The following is a 16514-nucleotide window of genomic DNA, read 5'->3' as shown; positions in this document are numbered from 1 at the left end:
GTGTGTGTGCATGTGTGTGCGCATACACTCAGTCATATCCAACTCTTTGCAGCCCCATGGACTGTAGCCCACCAGGTTCCTCTTTCCATGAGTTTTTCCAGGCAAGAATACTGCAGTGGGTTTCCATTTCTCCTCCAGGGGACCTTCCTGACCCAGGGATTGAACCTGCATCTCCTGCATTGGCAGGTGGATTCTTTACCTCTGAGCCACCTGGGAAGCCCCCCAGGACTTAAAGAATGTTTCTAATGTAATCAGCAGTGCTTTTTAATATCATGTAATCAAACGTGTCAATATTAGGAAATTCTGCATAACTCAGTGGACCAGTGTTTTTCAAATGACTAAAGCTAAAACTCCAATATTTTGGCCACCTCACGTGACGAGTTGACTCACTGGAAAAGACTCTGATGCTGGGAAGGATTGGGGGCGGGAGGAGAAGGAGACGACAGAGAATGAGATGGCTGGATGGCATCACCGACTCTGTGGACATGAGTTTGAGTGAACTCCGGGAGTTGGTGATGGACAGGGAGGCCTGGCATATTGTGATTCATGGGGTCGCAAAGAGTCGGTCACGACTGAGTGACTGAACTGAACTGAACTGAATGCATAATGTTATAAAGTTATACATAGGTAAAAGGTCTATTCAAAGAAAAAGAACTTAGTAGTTGACCTAGAAATTAAAGTATACCTCCTGAGTTATAAGTTATTGTTGTCAAGTATTTATATTTAAAATCAATCAATCTCCTCCTGGCACACCCCATCCCACCCCGCTACCTACCTCTCTCTGTTTCTGAACAATAACTGTTTTATATGATCTCTCTCTCCAGAGAGAGACTGAGAAAATAGTTGTTTTATACAATCATTGTTCATTTAGATTCACCTGCATATTTACATTTTGTTTCCATGCCTTAATAGAATCTCTGAGTTTTCTTCATATTTCTTCTTTCTGAGGAATATTCTTTTATATTTCCTTTAGGGATAGGTATGCTCGTGGCAAATTATCTCAGTATTTTACTTATCTGAATTGTTTTTCCACCTTCATTCTGTAAAGATATTTTTTCTTTTTATTTTAATTGGAGGCTAATTACAATATTGTAGTGGTGTTTGCCATACATTGACATGAATCAGCCATGGGTGTACATATGTTCCCCATCATTCTGTAAAGATTTATTAAGTGAGAAAAGAAGGTTATATTGGCAGTTATTTTGAGACACTTTTCCACTGTTTTCCGGCTTCCACTATTGCTACTGAAAGTCAGCCATAAGTCTGATAGTCTGTCGTTTTCACTGTTTTTGAGATTGTCTATGTTTCTTTGTTTCCTGCAGTTTTCAGTGGTATATAGCTAACTATAGATTTCTTTTTCTTGCTTGATGTTTAATGGGCTTCTCAGATCAGTGGATTGGTATCTTTAATCATTTCTGGGTAATTATCAGTCATTATATTTTCAGTATTGTTTCTGTTCCATTTTCTTTTCACTTTTTGAAATATATGCTGACTTTCAAAGTAATCTTTTATATTTCTTAATCTCAGTTTTATTTTTTCCATGTTTGTCTCTCCTTCAAGCTGATTATTTTCTAGTTCACTAATTTTCTCTTTGACTATCTAATCTGTTCAAATTCTTAATTTTTATTTTTTTCTAGTAAATTTCTTCTTGCTGCTTTTTCAAATCTATAGTGTCACTTTTGATTATTTCTTTCTTAATGAATATTTAAAATTCAGCTTTAATCTCCATGGTAAGCATTGGGGTTTTCCTATGCTACTGAAAAGACATACCAGAATATATTGTATACTGCAATTTTCAAAATGCAACTCTTTATGTTTCCACCCTGGAGTATGAGATATTTTGTCAGAGCCTTGGTGGACTCTTCTGTGGTTTGTGAGAAGAATAGCTCCTTCTCTCCTCTTGGATCACCCTGTAAATCTGCATCTGATTGTCACTTCTCTAGAGTTCCCCAGAAGTGAAACCTCTTGCCTCCACAGCTGCCTTCTTTCCATAACCCCTCCATATCCCCAGGGAAGAAGCAGCTCTTGCTTCCCTCTTTGAGTTCTAATCCTGTCTCTGTTCTCATAGGTAGTTTTTCACTGTTTATGCTGTTAATTCTTTAACACTTTAAAAAAATTTTATTGGGCTGGCCAGAAAGTTTGAGTTTTTCCATACCCAATATTTCATCTAGATTTTGTAGTTGTTTTTATCTCCTTCCGGAGAAATGCTGATCAGAGAAATCCAGATTTGATCTGTTCTTTATAGTGTTCCTCAAATAATAGTTTTCAGACAAATTCTGGTCTACCAGTCATTTACCACTCTGTAATACTTTGGCCACCTCATGCGACGAGTTGACTCACTGGAAAAGACTCTGATGCTGGGGAAGGTTGGGGGCGGGAGGAGAAGGGGACAACGGAGAATGAGATGGCTGGATGGCATCACCAACTCTGTGGACATGAGTTTGAGTGAGCTCCGGGAGTTGGTGATGGACAGGGAGGCCTGGCATGCTGTGATTCATGGGGTCGCAGAGAGTCGGACACGACTGAGCGACTGAACTGAACTGAACTGAACTGAATGAGATAAGAACAGAAATTGATTATAAACATCTAGAAACTGTTAGAATAATTTGTTGCTGTGAAATCACAGCATGTGGTTTTGTATGTTGTAAAAAATGTATTAGTTCTTAATAAACTAGAGTGTGCGTGGGGCGGGGGGCGGTAAAAGGTAGTCATTCATCACAGTTGGGCTTCCCTGGTGGCTCAATGTTAAAGAATCCACTTGCAATGCAGGAGATACGAGTGCAATCCCTGGGTCAGAAGGATCCCCTCGAGAAGGAAATGGCAACCTACTGCAATATTCTTTCCTGGGAAATCCCATAGACAGAGGAGCCTGGTGGGTCTATGGGGTCACAAGTCAGACACAACTCAGCACCTAAACCACCACCATCATCACAGTTAATTTGAGAAGCACTTCTTCATACAAGAAGGTACTAGTCTCCTACAAGCCTTCTCTTTCTCTGCTTTTATAGAATACATTGTACAGGAGGAAAGAAAACTTTCTCTATACTCTTAAGTTAAGTACCTGGGGCCTGCAAATTAAACAGACAAATGGCAAATTAACAGGAGAAAAGATTTTCATTTGCACATGGTGGGCAGTAGGGAGCGGGCATACTCACAAGAAAAAGTGAAACCCACAGAGACCCAGAGGCTTATATTACCATTTTAACAAAGAGTGAAAGTGAAGAGACTAGACAAAGGAAGGAGGGGGGAGTTTGGGTATCTAGGGTCAGAAGTAAATTGTAGGAAGGTAATCAGAAAATATGAGCTTCCCTGGTGGCTCAGATGGTAAAGTGTCTGTCTGCAGTGCGGAAGACCTGGGTTTGATCCCTGGGTCGGGAAGATCTCCTGGAGAAGGAAATGGTAACCCACTCCAGTACTCTTGCCTGGAGAACCCCATGAACGGAGGAGCCTGGTAGTCTACAGTCCATGGAGTCGCAAAGAGTCGGACACAACTGAGCGACTTCACTCAATCAGAAAATATATGGTAAAAAAGAGTTATTTAATAAGGTTTTGTTACACAGGTAAGAGTGGTTTTCTTCTTCCTGGTACATGAGAGGGGAACACCTTTACAAAAGGAAATTTCTATCACTTTAATAAAGGGAAATTAATGTCACAGAATGGAGGACAGTAGTGTTTTCCTGTATCTGCTGATTTTCAGTTACCTTCAGCTTAAAATAATCCTCTGCTAAAGTGGCATATTTGGGACTGGAATATTTTGATCCCTTCCACATACTTACAGCCATACCTTGTCCCTCTAGACCTGTGATCTGTTTTGTTTGTTTGGAGCGTTTGTTTTTGGATAATTTTTAAATTTTTATAAGTAATGCATGTTTATTACAAAAGTTTTAAAATTCAGATAGATGAAATGAGGGGCAGTTAAAATCATTCATAATCCCACCACTTTTCACAATTCAGAGTAAACATCCCATAGTTTTTCTCTGTTTAGTATAGAAACATTCCCCATACTCTTCCATAGCAAGATTTCTTCTCTCTCTAATTTCATTCCCTCAGAATGGAACCAACTAAGGTAATTCAAAGCATGCTTATTGAAGCTTTTTGGCAACCTCAGAAACACCCTAAGATGGGAAGCCAAAGAGAAAACCGATAAGAGAAGCCTTATAATTGTTTTTAAAAGCATATTATCAAGTAAAGTTTGTCAAGAATTAAGACATTGAACTTTTTGTTCAAGATTATTATACTGGGATTGTATGTTTTATGAATATGTATATTTTAAGTTTCTATGATGAGTAAAATTTGCATAAAAGTATTATTAGTTTTTATTTCTATATCTCATGAAATTTTAAATTAATGGATTGCCTTTTACTTTAATATCAATTAACATTACAAATAACTAATCAAATAGCTTTAATAATAGAAAAATTACTTTCACAGTAATGACTTACTTTCAGACTAAAGCCTCAAAGAGCATGCATGCATGTTTTAAACATTACATAGGAAGTTTTATTTGGTACCCCTGGTTATGAACCATTGTATTAAACAATGTATAATAGCCAAAAGATCCCATTTATAGTAGCAACTAAAAATATAAAATGCCTTGGGGTGGGAAACCCAATAATCAATATTTGAAACCAATATGAAGAAAACCTTAAAATTCTAACTCAGAGACATAAAAGGAAATGGAGATGCATATCATATTCACAGATGAGAATGTTAGGAAAATATTAATTTCTACTTGTTAATATATAAATATAATACTAATTCAGCAAAATATTTTTAAAAAACTTTTTAGTATTTGAGAAATCGATTTTAAATTTCAGCTGGGAGAAAAAAATATCTCATAGGAAAATGTTGGCAAAGAGTAATAACGAAATGAGACTTATTTTGCCAAATACTAAAATAGATACTATTGCAGAATTAAAAATGGTATCAGACTAGATACCAAAATAGTGGAAAAGAGTAGAAACCTAAAAATAATTTCGTATGTGTGTATGCATATGTAGAAATTGTCGTTTCAATTACTAGTATTTTCACATATGTCCTGGAAAATGAATCGATTCATGCTGGTAACTGTAGCCCAGGGCAGTAAATGATTTCCACTTATTTCCCACTGACTGGTTCCCTCTTTAAGTGTTTGCCTCTCACCACCTTACTACCTTCTCCCACCCTTAAGATTTTTCCCCCTTTCAGATCCCTCCAAAAAGCCTTCCTGTGGCTCTAAGGATTCTTACTGCTTTATGATGCAATCAGTTTGGCTGTCTCCTTTGCCCAACTCTTCTCTCATCTAAGATGCATAGTGCTTATCCTCACATTTCGCAATTAAAAAGGAAAAAGGCTAAACAAAACTATAATTCCCTCAGTATGTGTTTTTAGTCTTCACAAATCAACCATCCAAGCTTAAACGCAGCCAGCTTTAAAAATAGTGCTTTTCTTCTCCCCACAACACAAAGAAATGAAAAATATTCAGCCTCTCTAGTAATCAAGGAAATGTAAATCAAAGAATTTTTGGGTGACTTTTTTTCCTCCTATCTGATTGGCAAAGATTAAAAAGAATAATCATCCTAGGAGAGGCAAACAAGGTAGAGGAAAGAACACTTTCACACTTGGTAGTTGCGGAGTAAATTGTTGAAAGTTTTCCAGTAGTATATGTATCAAAAGCATTCTTTTCTATGCCTCTTGACCTAGCAACTCTGCTTGTAGGACTGTTGCAGGTGATCAGGGTTGTTATAGATGCATGATCACATTCATCTGGGTTTCATTTCTGATGATGCAAAATAGGCCCTGCCATACTTCAGAGCAGACTGAGCCATCATAAAAATTAGTTTAGAAAAGAATCCTATTGAACATTGGAAAAAGTTCATTGGCCGTGAAATGAAAACTAGGTAAAATTGGTAAAGCTTTGTGAAAGTATTTTCATATAATATGGTCAACTAATCATTAAATATTTACTGTGTGCCTAGTATTCTGCCAAGTTTTGGGTGGGTGTATGTTGAAAGTATAAAATATACTTGTTCTTTTAGAACTTCATGCTATGTTTGAACTGTTGAGCTTCAATATGTATATTTGTTCCTTGCATACTTAGTAGGTGTAGCTGTAGATAATGGAAAGAGCATTGAATATAGGTAGGGATTTGAATTCTGTCCCTGTCACATACAAGTCTACTCACTTAGACAAATTATTTGAGAACATGAAGGTTGCTGACCTCATGGGGTGATAGTAAGAATGAAGGGAGATAAAACAAGGAATGCTTTCCATGATACTTGATGAATAGTAATATTAGTAATGATTATTAATTAATTAGTTATTGGATTTCCCTGGTGATTCAGTGGTTAAGAATCTGCCTTGTAATGCAGGGGACACAAGTTCCATCCCTGGTTGGGGATGCCCTGACCCACAATTCCCCACAGCGTTTTGCCAGCAAAGGTCAAAGCCATGGTTTTTCCAGTAGTCATATACAGATGTGAGAGCTGGACCATAAAGAAGGCTGTTGTTCAGTCCCTCAGTCATGTTGCACTCTTTGCAACCCCATGGACTGCAGCAAGCCAGGCTTCCCTGTCCTTCACTGTCTCCTGGAGTTTGCTCAAACTCATATCCATTGACTTAATGATGCCATCCAACCATCTCATCCTCTGTTGCCCCCTTCTCCTCTTGTCCTCAATCTTTACAGGATCAGGGTCTTTTCTAATGAATCAGCTTTTAAAAGCCTCAGGTGGCCAAAGTATTGGAGTTTCAGCTTCAGCATCAGTACTTCCAATGAATATTCAGGACCAATTTTCTTTAGGATTGACTGGTTTGATCTCCTTGCTGTCCAAGGGACTCTCAAGAGTCTTCCCTAGCACCACAGTTCGAAAGCATCAATTTTTCGGCACTCAGCCTTCTTTATAGTCCAACTGTCACATCCGTACTTGACTACTGGAAAAACCAGTTTTGACTAGACGGACCTTTGTTGGCAAAGTGATATCTCTTCTTTTTAATACATTGTCTAGGTTTGTCATAGCTTTCCTTCCAAGGAACAAGTGTCTTCTAATTTCATGGCTGCATCACCATTCGCAGTGATTTCGATGTTAAGATGGTTATAATGTCCTTTATAATTGGTATCTATTTTTCATCAAAAGAAGGAGATTTAAACAATTTATTACAATCTTCAGCTGTAAGTCAACTAAAAACTTAGTTACAATGTATTCGCTTTCAATATTTTCTTCCTGAAATTTTCTCTTTCCTTATCTTCTTTTTCACATCTCTCTACAGTATGGATGGAGCAGATCTGTGTTTTGAAATCGTAAAACGAGCTGATGCTGGTTTCGTATACAGTGAAGCTGTCGCCAGGTATGTAATTTGTATCAACTTCCCAAAGTAAAGGTAGAAGTAAAAGGGAGATGACAAGGAAATCACATGAAGCATCCTGCTCTTTGAATGACAAGCAGGCTGCCACTCTTTCTTACAAGGAGCATCTCTTAATGTGCCTTAGAGGAACCAAACAGTGACTGGAAATGCAAAATATTAAACAGTGGATTTATTTATATGGATTTAGAATTTAACATCACCACTATCTTTTCCATTTCTGATGACTTTTATACAAGGAGGAATTTGATAGGTCAGGAACTATGTAGAAGGAAACTTGGGGGTTTTTTGGTGTGTGTTTGATTTTTGCTTTTTAGCAGATGTTCCTCGTTAGTTCTTCACTTTGCCTTTTAGTGATAGCAGATTGTTTTGTGACCAGTTAATCTGAGAAAAAGCACAGAACAACAGAAGAACAGAAATAACAGCACAGTTTTTCTGCTGAATATATTGGATCTCCCAATCAAGTAGTCCTCCTTGTTCCAAGTGGAGGAGTTCCTACTTAAAATAAGGATTTAATAAAAATCACAGGAGCCATGCACTGGGTCACTTGCCTATAGATTTGGAGCAGTACAGCTTTCTGCTTTGGTGACACTCAGTCATATCATAAATACCTGCTCCAATAAGTTGCCTTTTTAATACATGGGTTACAACAACCCTCCTTAGTCACTAACCATGGTATGTTAAAGGGTTCAAACCTGTAAGTATTTATTAAAACTTTCTACCATTTGGGAAACAGTTACCATTAAGTGATTATAACATTCTCCTTCCTACCATTCTTTTTATAATTATGCACAATGGACAGATATGGCTGAAAACAGCTTAGGGACTACTACCCCCATGCAACTTTAAGCTCAGAGTGACTTGACTTTCTTCAAATTTTTGCGCAGTCTTCTCCTGACTGAGCAGCAAGGGCCCCCATTTCAGGAGGTGAAGCAGCCATAACTATAACACAAGATAAAGAATATACTAAATTTTAGGTAGCTGCTGTTTTCTACTCCTGGAGCTAGGGAGAGGAAGCAAATGAGAGTTTATGTATATTAACTTTAGTTCCTTCTTTTAACTCCTGATTTATTCATGGTAGAACTGAGGGCAAATATCCTTTTTTATTTTGTGCCATGTTCACTAAAAGTGTATTCTAGGATTTTCTTTTTTTAAAATCCCATTTTGTTTTTGTATGCTTATCACAATTAAAAGTTTTTATTTTGTATTGCATTTTAGAATTAAAAAACATTCTTTAATAATCAGTGCTATCTTGATTTTCCTTATGGCATAGTGGTATGCCACTTCTACTAAATGAAACCCTCAGATTTTGCATAGCATTGTTCATATTTATTTCTTCAAGAATTAGGGTTTTGTATTTTCCCATATTGTTATCTTTCAACAGCAGCATCAAATAGGGAAAACTAAATATTCTGGACGTTGATTTTATAAAACAGTGAAACTTGGAGGAAGATGACTTTTTCCGTTTTGAACCACAAAGACACTGGAATACCTGGCAGATAGGCTATCAGAGTTGATGTTAAACCACTACTGCTTTTACTCTGTTCCATACTCATCCATTACTTTGCCAACAAAGGTCGGTCTAGTCAAAGCTAAGGTTTTCCCAGTAGTCATGTTTGGATGTGAGAGTTGGAATATAAAGAAAGCTGAGTGCCGAAGAATTGATACTTTTGAACTGTGGTGTTGGAGAGACTCTTGAGAGTCCGTTGGACAGCAAGGAGATCCAACCAGTCCATCCTAAAGGAAATCAGTCCTGAATATTCATTGGAAGGACTGATGCTGAAACTGAAACTCCAATACTTTGGCCATCTGATGTGAAGAACTGACTCATCTGAAAAGATCCTGATGCTGGGAAAGATTGAAGGTGGGAGGAGAAGGGGACAACAAAGGATGAGATGCTTGTATGGCATCACCGACTCAATGTACATGAGTTTGAGAAAACTCCAGGAGTTGGTGACGGACAGGGAGGCCTGACATCCTGCAGTCCATGGGGTCACAAAGAGTCAGACACAACTGAGCGACTGAACTGAACTACTCATTCCTATTGCTTTTCTTTAACTTTGAGCCTGTCTCTGCCACTGTGCTAGGTGTTAGAACATGAAGAATACCAGTGTTGTAGAGATGATGTCATAGAGTGAAATGACTGGAGGTCTCTCACAATCTTGAGATTTATAGGAAAGTTAGATGTTTATGTACATCAAGATGAAAGTCCATTGATTTTAAAAATCCACCTATATTGCTGTTAAAAATGGTGATTTTATAAAAGGAACTTACCAAAATGGACCAAAGAAAAGAGTGATATTGGCATCAATAAATGACACTGCAAAGAGTGAGATTTGGTAAAATTTATTAAAACCCTTCCTAAAAATGACAATAGGGAGGGACCTCAGAAAGTATGGTTAGGTATGTCCCCTATTGCAGAGTACCAGTGACCATGTAACCAAGGGCATATAGATCTTTCCTTTGGTTTAGAGCATTCAACCAGATGACTTCTACGTTCCTTCTCTCTGATCCTATGCTCCACTGTTGGGAAATGCAGCTTGTATCAGTTATTCTAGTGAGACCAAGTGAAAGAAGACTCAGACACCAAGTAATCATGCTGATAGTGTTGTTTTTCTCCAACTGGCTGACCTCCAAAAGGAATAGCAAAGCGTGACATGAAAGAAAACTGCGTTCAGTCCTTACAACCCAATTACTGATTACCTCTGTTTTTCAGAGGTGATCAGTTGTAGAGTAAACTCACACACAGGATCATACTATCAAATCAAACTCTCACAGATCAGAGAGATATTCTTCCCTAGCACCAGGCTTTACTGAACAATTGTAAGGATACAGCCAATCAAAAGATCCAGCTGAAGCTGAGAGAGATCTAGGCCTTTTAAGAGCAGCTCTTCACTTCTTCCTGCATCAGAAAAGCACTGCTGGCCCAGAATAGATGAGGTCTCTACATGAGGTCTGTGAGATTCCATACATGGAGGGGAGCATTTCAGTTATGAAGCATCTCCACTGTGTATCTTGGAGAGTGGTATAGCTTATACACCATCCTCCACGAAGCCATTGATGCCTCAGGGATCCTGGGTTCTTTTTATGATAGGCAGTCCTTAGCCAGGGACATTCTGTTAAGGGAATTCCAGAGATAAGCTTTCTTCAGCCTTTATTTTAAAGTTTGGAGAATGAAAGATCTGGATAGAAAAAAAAACAAAATTAAATAAATACTAACCAATAAATAATGCTAAGTATATTGCATTTCTGTGTCATGGCTGGTTGGGAAGGAAAAGGGGAAAAATGAGAAAGGAAGATAGTAGGAAGAAAATGAAAGATATGTAGGGAATAAAATTCAGAGGAAGAGAAGATGAAAAAGACCCTTAAAGAAAAAGAGAAACAGTAGGATTACAGAAGACGAACTTTAGAATTGAAAGAAGGAAATCGAAGTAAGTTCTCAAGTAATACTGAATGAACTGCTCTTGTCACACCCAGTGGCTAGTTAACCCTGTTAGCACTTTTAAATGCTCACTCCTCTCTTCTTCTCCTGGACCCAGTGCAGAGCCTCGGTGGACCCCGCTGGCCTTGTGAGGAGTTTGATTTTCCTAGGACTTCAGCCCAGAAGGAATCTGCTTTGTTCAAGGATGCCCCATCTAATACTTGATTATGTTGCAAAAAGAAATTGTAGGCATAAGGGGGTTCTCTCTTGTTTGTTCTTAGAGCTAAATGGAAATAAGATAGCTATCCAGCCTCTGCTGGCAGATGAAAGGCTCCTTCCTACCCCTTGAGTTAGAATTCTTTCTGTACTTCTGAGCACTGCTCACTTAATAGCAATCCAGAGTAACTAAGTAAAATTAACTGAGTGTCAGAGAACTGTTATTTATTTTTTTCATATTTTAAGATTGAATTTTTAGTTTGCAGAGCTATTTTACCGATAAGCTGTGTGAATGTGTGAAAATTCCTTTGACTTAGATATCTTAGAAAATTTAGAGCACATTATTTCTTCATAAAGCTCATAAACTTATGCGTCTGCCAACTTTTTCATTACTAAGCTGTGCATTCCACCAATCTTGTCTACTCCAATGAAAAGTTTCTGTGGGCAGCGAGTATGAAGGTGGGAGTTACAAACTAGGGACATTGTATATTAAGTTTTAAAAATAAAAGTTTTTTACAGTTCTAGATTTCTTTTGTTTTTCTACAGTCATTACATGAGACAGATACTGGAAGCTCTACGCTATTGTCACGATAATAACATAATTCACAGAGATGTGAAGGTAAGTCATTTGTATTACTAACTTTAATATTTGTGAATAGAAACTGACTTACAGCAATGATAGTAATGAGAAATTTTTCTTTAATGTTTTTATGAAGAACATCTTAAAGTTAATTTTACTTACAAATAAAAATTTGTTGAACTGGTTTATATTTGGAGAGTTGTAGTAATTCTTAATAGGAATAATTTTTTATCATTTCCATTTCTTTATTTTTATTAAAATGTACATGCATTCTAAAATTCCATTATTCTTTCTTTGCCATTGTGTTTGTGTGTAAGAGAAGTGTGAAAATCCAGCAAATAGGAAGAACAAACAATATCCTGCACTGAGTTAATTGAGGAGAAAATGAGAATTTGGTTGATAAAGGAATAGTTCATCACACTTACATTTCTGTAATGTTGCAGTGTAGAACAGTCAGCATCTTATTTTCTTTGCAGAGAGTTTTGAAACATAGTCTGAAATCATAAATTATAATACAGTTTGTACCCTTAGGAATATGAATACTACCATTATTCTCTTTATGCCTGTTTGATCCCAGTATCAATTCATGAGAACTGTCAGTTCCTGGCTCATTATGGTGTCAGGCAGAACAAGGAAGCATGAAAGAAAGGAAGACATGACCCTCCTCCTCATGCCTACCCCCTTTCAAGGCCTTGAGTCGCTAAGAGCCCCTGCCATCTCTCTGGCCCTGTTGTCCACTTTCACATGCTCCTATTTTGTCACTGGTTTCTCTCTAACCTATAGCATCCATAGGTACAGTGCTCTTCTTCTCTCGAGAAATATTATCAAAGTCCTGGCTTCTTCAGTGGACTTTAATGATTAAGAAAATTAAGTAGAATTTAATTAAATTTTCTGTAACATCTGAGAAATTTTAACTGAAATTCTGGTGGTTAAAAGCTGAGGGGAAGCATGAGCAATTCCAAACCAATCTAGTGGAATGTTATAATAGCAATGAAAAATCATTGGAGAAATGTACAAAATACACTTTAGTGTAAATTAGTTGTAAAATATCTTATTCTTTTCAAATGTGGTGATAGGATAGTGATATTGTTATTATCTCCACTCAACATTTTAAACAACTCAGTGGATACATAGCACTTTTATAAGCAAGTATTCTTCAGTTATGCAAACAAAGAGAGTGATAAGTATAGAAAGATGAGGAGGGTGGGGAATGGTCAGTGATAGCAACGTGCCGTGTTATTCTTTTGCATTTAATTAATAGAAGAAAATGCATAGATACAGAATGAACTATATCTCCATAAATGATAATCTGCGGGAGTTCCCTGGTGGTCCAGTGGTTTAGACTCCACACTTCCAATGCAGAGGGCATGGGTTTGATACCTGGTTGGGGAGCTAGGATTCAGCATACCACACAGTTCAGTTCAGTTCAGTTCAGTCTCTCAGTCGTGTCTGACTCTCCGCGACCCCATGAATCACACAGTAAGTCTCCCAAAAAAAGATCATTTGAAAACTGAAAATATGTAAAACAGGGGGCTTCCCTGGTAGCTCAGTGGTAAAGAATCCACCTGCCAATTTAGGAGACGTGGGTTCTATCCCTGGTCCGGGAAGATCCCACATGCCGCAACTACTGAGCCTATGCGCCATACAACTAAGCCCATGCACCACAATTACTGAGCCTGTGCTCTCGAGCCCACGTGCTGCAACTACTGAAGCCCATATGCCCTAGAGCCCATGCTCTACAACAAGAGAGGCCACTGCAATGAGATGCCTGCACACTGCAACTAGAGAAAAGCCTGTGCAGCAACGAAGACCCAGCACAGCCAAAAATAAATAAATACAACATTTAAAAATATGTAAAACAAATTCTGAGTTCATATAGTAGCATTGAGTTAAAGACTGTTGCTCAAGAGGCAATTTTTTTAAATTGCAATATAATTAACATTTAGCATTATATTAGTTTCAGGTATACAACACATATATATATGTATATATTGGGACATGATCACCACAGTAAGTCTAGTTACTCTCTGTCACCATGCAAATGTGCAATATAATATTATTGACTAGTCACCAGGCTGTACGTTACATCTCATGACTTACTTATTTTTGTGATTGGAAGTCTGTACCAGTTACCCTCTTCACCCATTTTGTCCCTCCAACCCTCTTTCTCTCTGGCAACCACCATTCTTGTCTGTGTCTGTGAGTTTTGTTTTGTTTGTTTATTTGTTCTGATTTTGAGATTCAGTGTATGACTGAAATCTTATTTGTCTGTCTCTATCAGACTTACCCAACATAACACCCTCAAGGTCCATCCACTTTGTCACAATGGCAAGAGTTCATTCTTTTTTATGACTGAGTAGTATTCTGGTGAGTGTGTGTGTGTGTGTATATATATATATATATATATACACTCACACAGACTATCTTTGTTCATTTACCTGTCATTGGACACTTAGGTTGTTTCTATCTTGGCTAATGTAAATAATGCTGCAGTAGCATGGGGGTGCATATATCTTTTTGTTTTTGTTTTCTTCAGATAAGTACTCAGAAGTCAAATTGCTCAATCATTTGGTAGTTCTTGTTGAAAGTGAAAGTCGCTCAGTCATGTCCAACTCTTTGCGACCCCATGGACTACACAGTCCATGGAATTCTCTAGGCCAGAATACTGGAGTGGGTAGCCTATCCCTTCTTCAGTGGATCTTTCCAACCCAGTAATTGAACTGGGGTCTCCTGAATTGCAGACAGATTCTTTACCAACTGAGCTATCAGGGAAGCCCCCATATGGTAGTTCTATTTTTAATTTTTTGAGGAACCTCCATACTGTTTTCTAGGATGACTGAACCAATTTACATTTCCACCAATAGTGTATGAGGGTTCCCTTTCTTTCTGCATCTTCACCAACACTTGTTATTTCTTACCTTTTTTATGATAGTCATTCTAACAGGCTAGGCGGTGATCCCTCATTGTGGGATTTGCATTTCCCTGATGATTAGTGATGTCGAGCATCTTTTCATGTACTTGTTGGCCATCTGTCTTATTTGGAAAAATGTCTGTTCAGATCCTCTGCCCACTTTTTAAATCAGATTGTTTGAGATTCTGTTACTGAGTTGTAAGAAGCAATTTTATTTTGAATTCTGTTCTTGAGAGGTAATTATATCAGCATCATATGAGAAATAATGATGGACAACACACTCTACTGTAATACATTCAATAATATAGTCAGTCAGCTTTTTGGTTGGCCATGGTATGATGACAGTCCAAAACCAAATACAATCCCTAAGTAGTTATGTTTGAATACTGTGCTTCAGCTTCTCATTTACATTCTGATTGATTTATTCAACAAATATCTGAGTACCTACTTCACACAGTATACTGTGTTTAGAGCCCTAAAGGCCTTATGGTCTCAGTATACAGATGAGATGGTGTATCTGTTACCAGCTGCTACAGATCAACACACAGTGACTTATAGCAATCACAATTTATTTGCTCTCAGTTCTGCAGTTGGGCAAAGCTTGAGGAGGACTGCTCAATTTTGTCTCTCAGGCTGTTGGCTAAGGTGGCATGGCTAGTATCCACAAAGGCTTCACTCACTTTTCTGGCATCTCAGCAGAAATAAATAGAACAGCTGGAAGCTGGCTGGGCCCTCTTTGCAGTCTCTCATTCAGAACCTCTCTCTTCTCTCTTTCCCCTCTTCATGGCCTCCCTTTCTAGCAGGACAGTGTCTCATGGCCCCAAAGGAGCAAAAATGATGCCTCAACCTAGAATTGGCACCATGTCATGTCTTCTGCCTTCTGTTAGTCAAAATGTCACAAGAGTAGCCTGGATTCAAGAGGAGGAAAAACAGGTTGCGCCTTTTAGTTAGAGGAGCAACATATGTGCACAAGGATAGGAGAACTTGTTCATGGCCATCTTTGCAGATAGGCAGAACAAATAATTATCATCAAGGTATGGGGTGGGAAATAGTAAAAGACAGAGCCATAGAAACTTCATGGAGAAAGTTGAATTGGAGCCTAGTCTTGAGTCATGGGGGAGTTACAACAGGATGAGAGGACGTTTCAAGCAACAGAAATAGTGTAGGCAAAGGCTCAAAGTTACTGTAATAAATTTTAGTAAGTTTATTATATCTAAGGCACATGCCAAATAATTTTGAGGAAGCATCCAGAAACATGAACTTCCCAGGTGGCAATAGTAGTAAAGAACCTTCCTGCCAATGCAAGAGACACAGGTTTGATTCCTGGGTCAGGAAGATTCCCTGGAGAAGGGCACGGCAACCCACTGCAGTGTTCTTGCCTGGAGAATCCTATGGACAGAGGAGCCTGATAGGCTGCAGTCCATAGGGTTGCAAAGAGTTGGACACAACTGAAGCGATTTAGCATGCACGCACACATCCTGAAACATTCTAAGAAAGGGAAGAGAGAAGTGATTCTCAAACTGCAGGTTAATAAGAAACCGCCAGAAAAGGCACCATTGTTGAATTGGGAAGCAGACTCTCAACACAGAGCACACATTATTGATATTCTTTATATTTCAGTACCTGAAATCTATACATTTCGCATGGTAACTATAGTGCTCACATTTAGCTAATTGGTAAATTGGGATTGGGTGTTTTTTTTTCCAAAGACATCCATCCAAAACTACGTATCAAGTGCCTACTGTGTGTCTGGCACTATCCTAGGAACCAGAGCTACATCATCGAACAAACCAAACCAAATCACTGACCCTGTGGAGCTGACTTTCTAGTTCAGGGAGACAGACACTGATCACTGAGCATAAATAAGTCAACTGTATAATAGGTTAGAGAGGTGAAAAGGACTACAGGGAAGAAAAAAAAAAGAGCAGCCAAAGGGATGAGAACTGCTGGAGAAGGGGTTGCAGTATTAAATAGGGTGATGAAGCAGGCCACATTGAGCAGTTGACCTCTGGCACAGAGAGAGGGTGGGCTAACTGACACCAAAGGAG

General features: G+C 38.2%; 1 protein-coding gene across 8 annotated transcripts in view; it reads left to right on the top strand.

The window, feature by feature from the left end:
- The window catches only part of CASK (calcium/calmodulin dependent serine protein kinase), a 387791-nt gene that overhangs the window by 181866 nt on the left and 189411 nt on the right, over positions 1–16514 (top strand). For all 8 annotated transcript variants that reach the window (XM_055393922.2, XM_055393920.2, XM_055393918.2 and 5 more), the window contains exons 4-5: positions 7246–7323; positions 11522–11594. In XM_055393922.2, coding sequence (XP_055249897.1) covers positions 7246–7323; positions 11522–11594 — 151 coding nt within the window. The remainder of the gene's footprint in view (positions 1–7245; positions 7324–11521; positions 11595–16514) is intronic.

The sequence above is a fragment of the Moschus berezovskii genome, chromosome X (genome assembly GCF_049115385.1).
Source record: "Moschus berezovskii isolate FMDL1 chromosome X, NW_MosBer_1.0, whole genome shotgun sequence".
In the NCBI taxonomy this organism is placed as follows: domain Eukaryota; kingdom Metazoa; phylum Chordata; class Mammalia; order Artiodactyla; family Moschidae; genus Moschus; species Moschus berezovskii.
The sequence above is the reverse complement of the archived record's forward strand: the minus strand, read 5'-3'. Positions and strand labels throughout refer to the sequence as shown.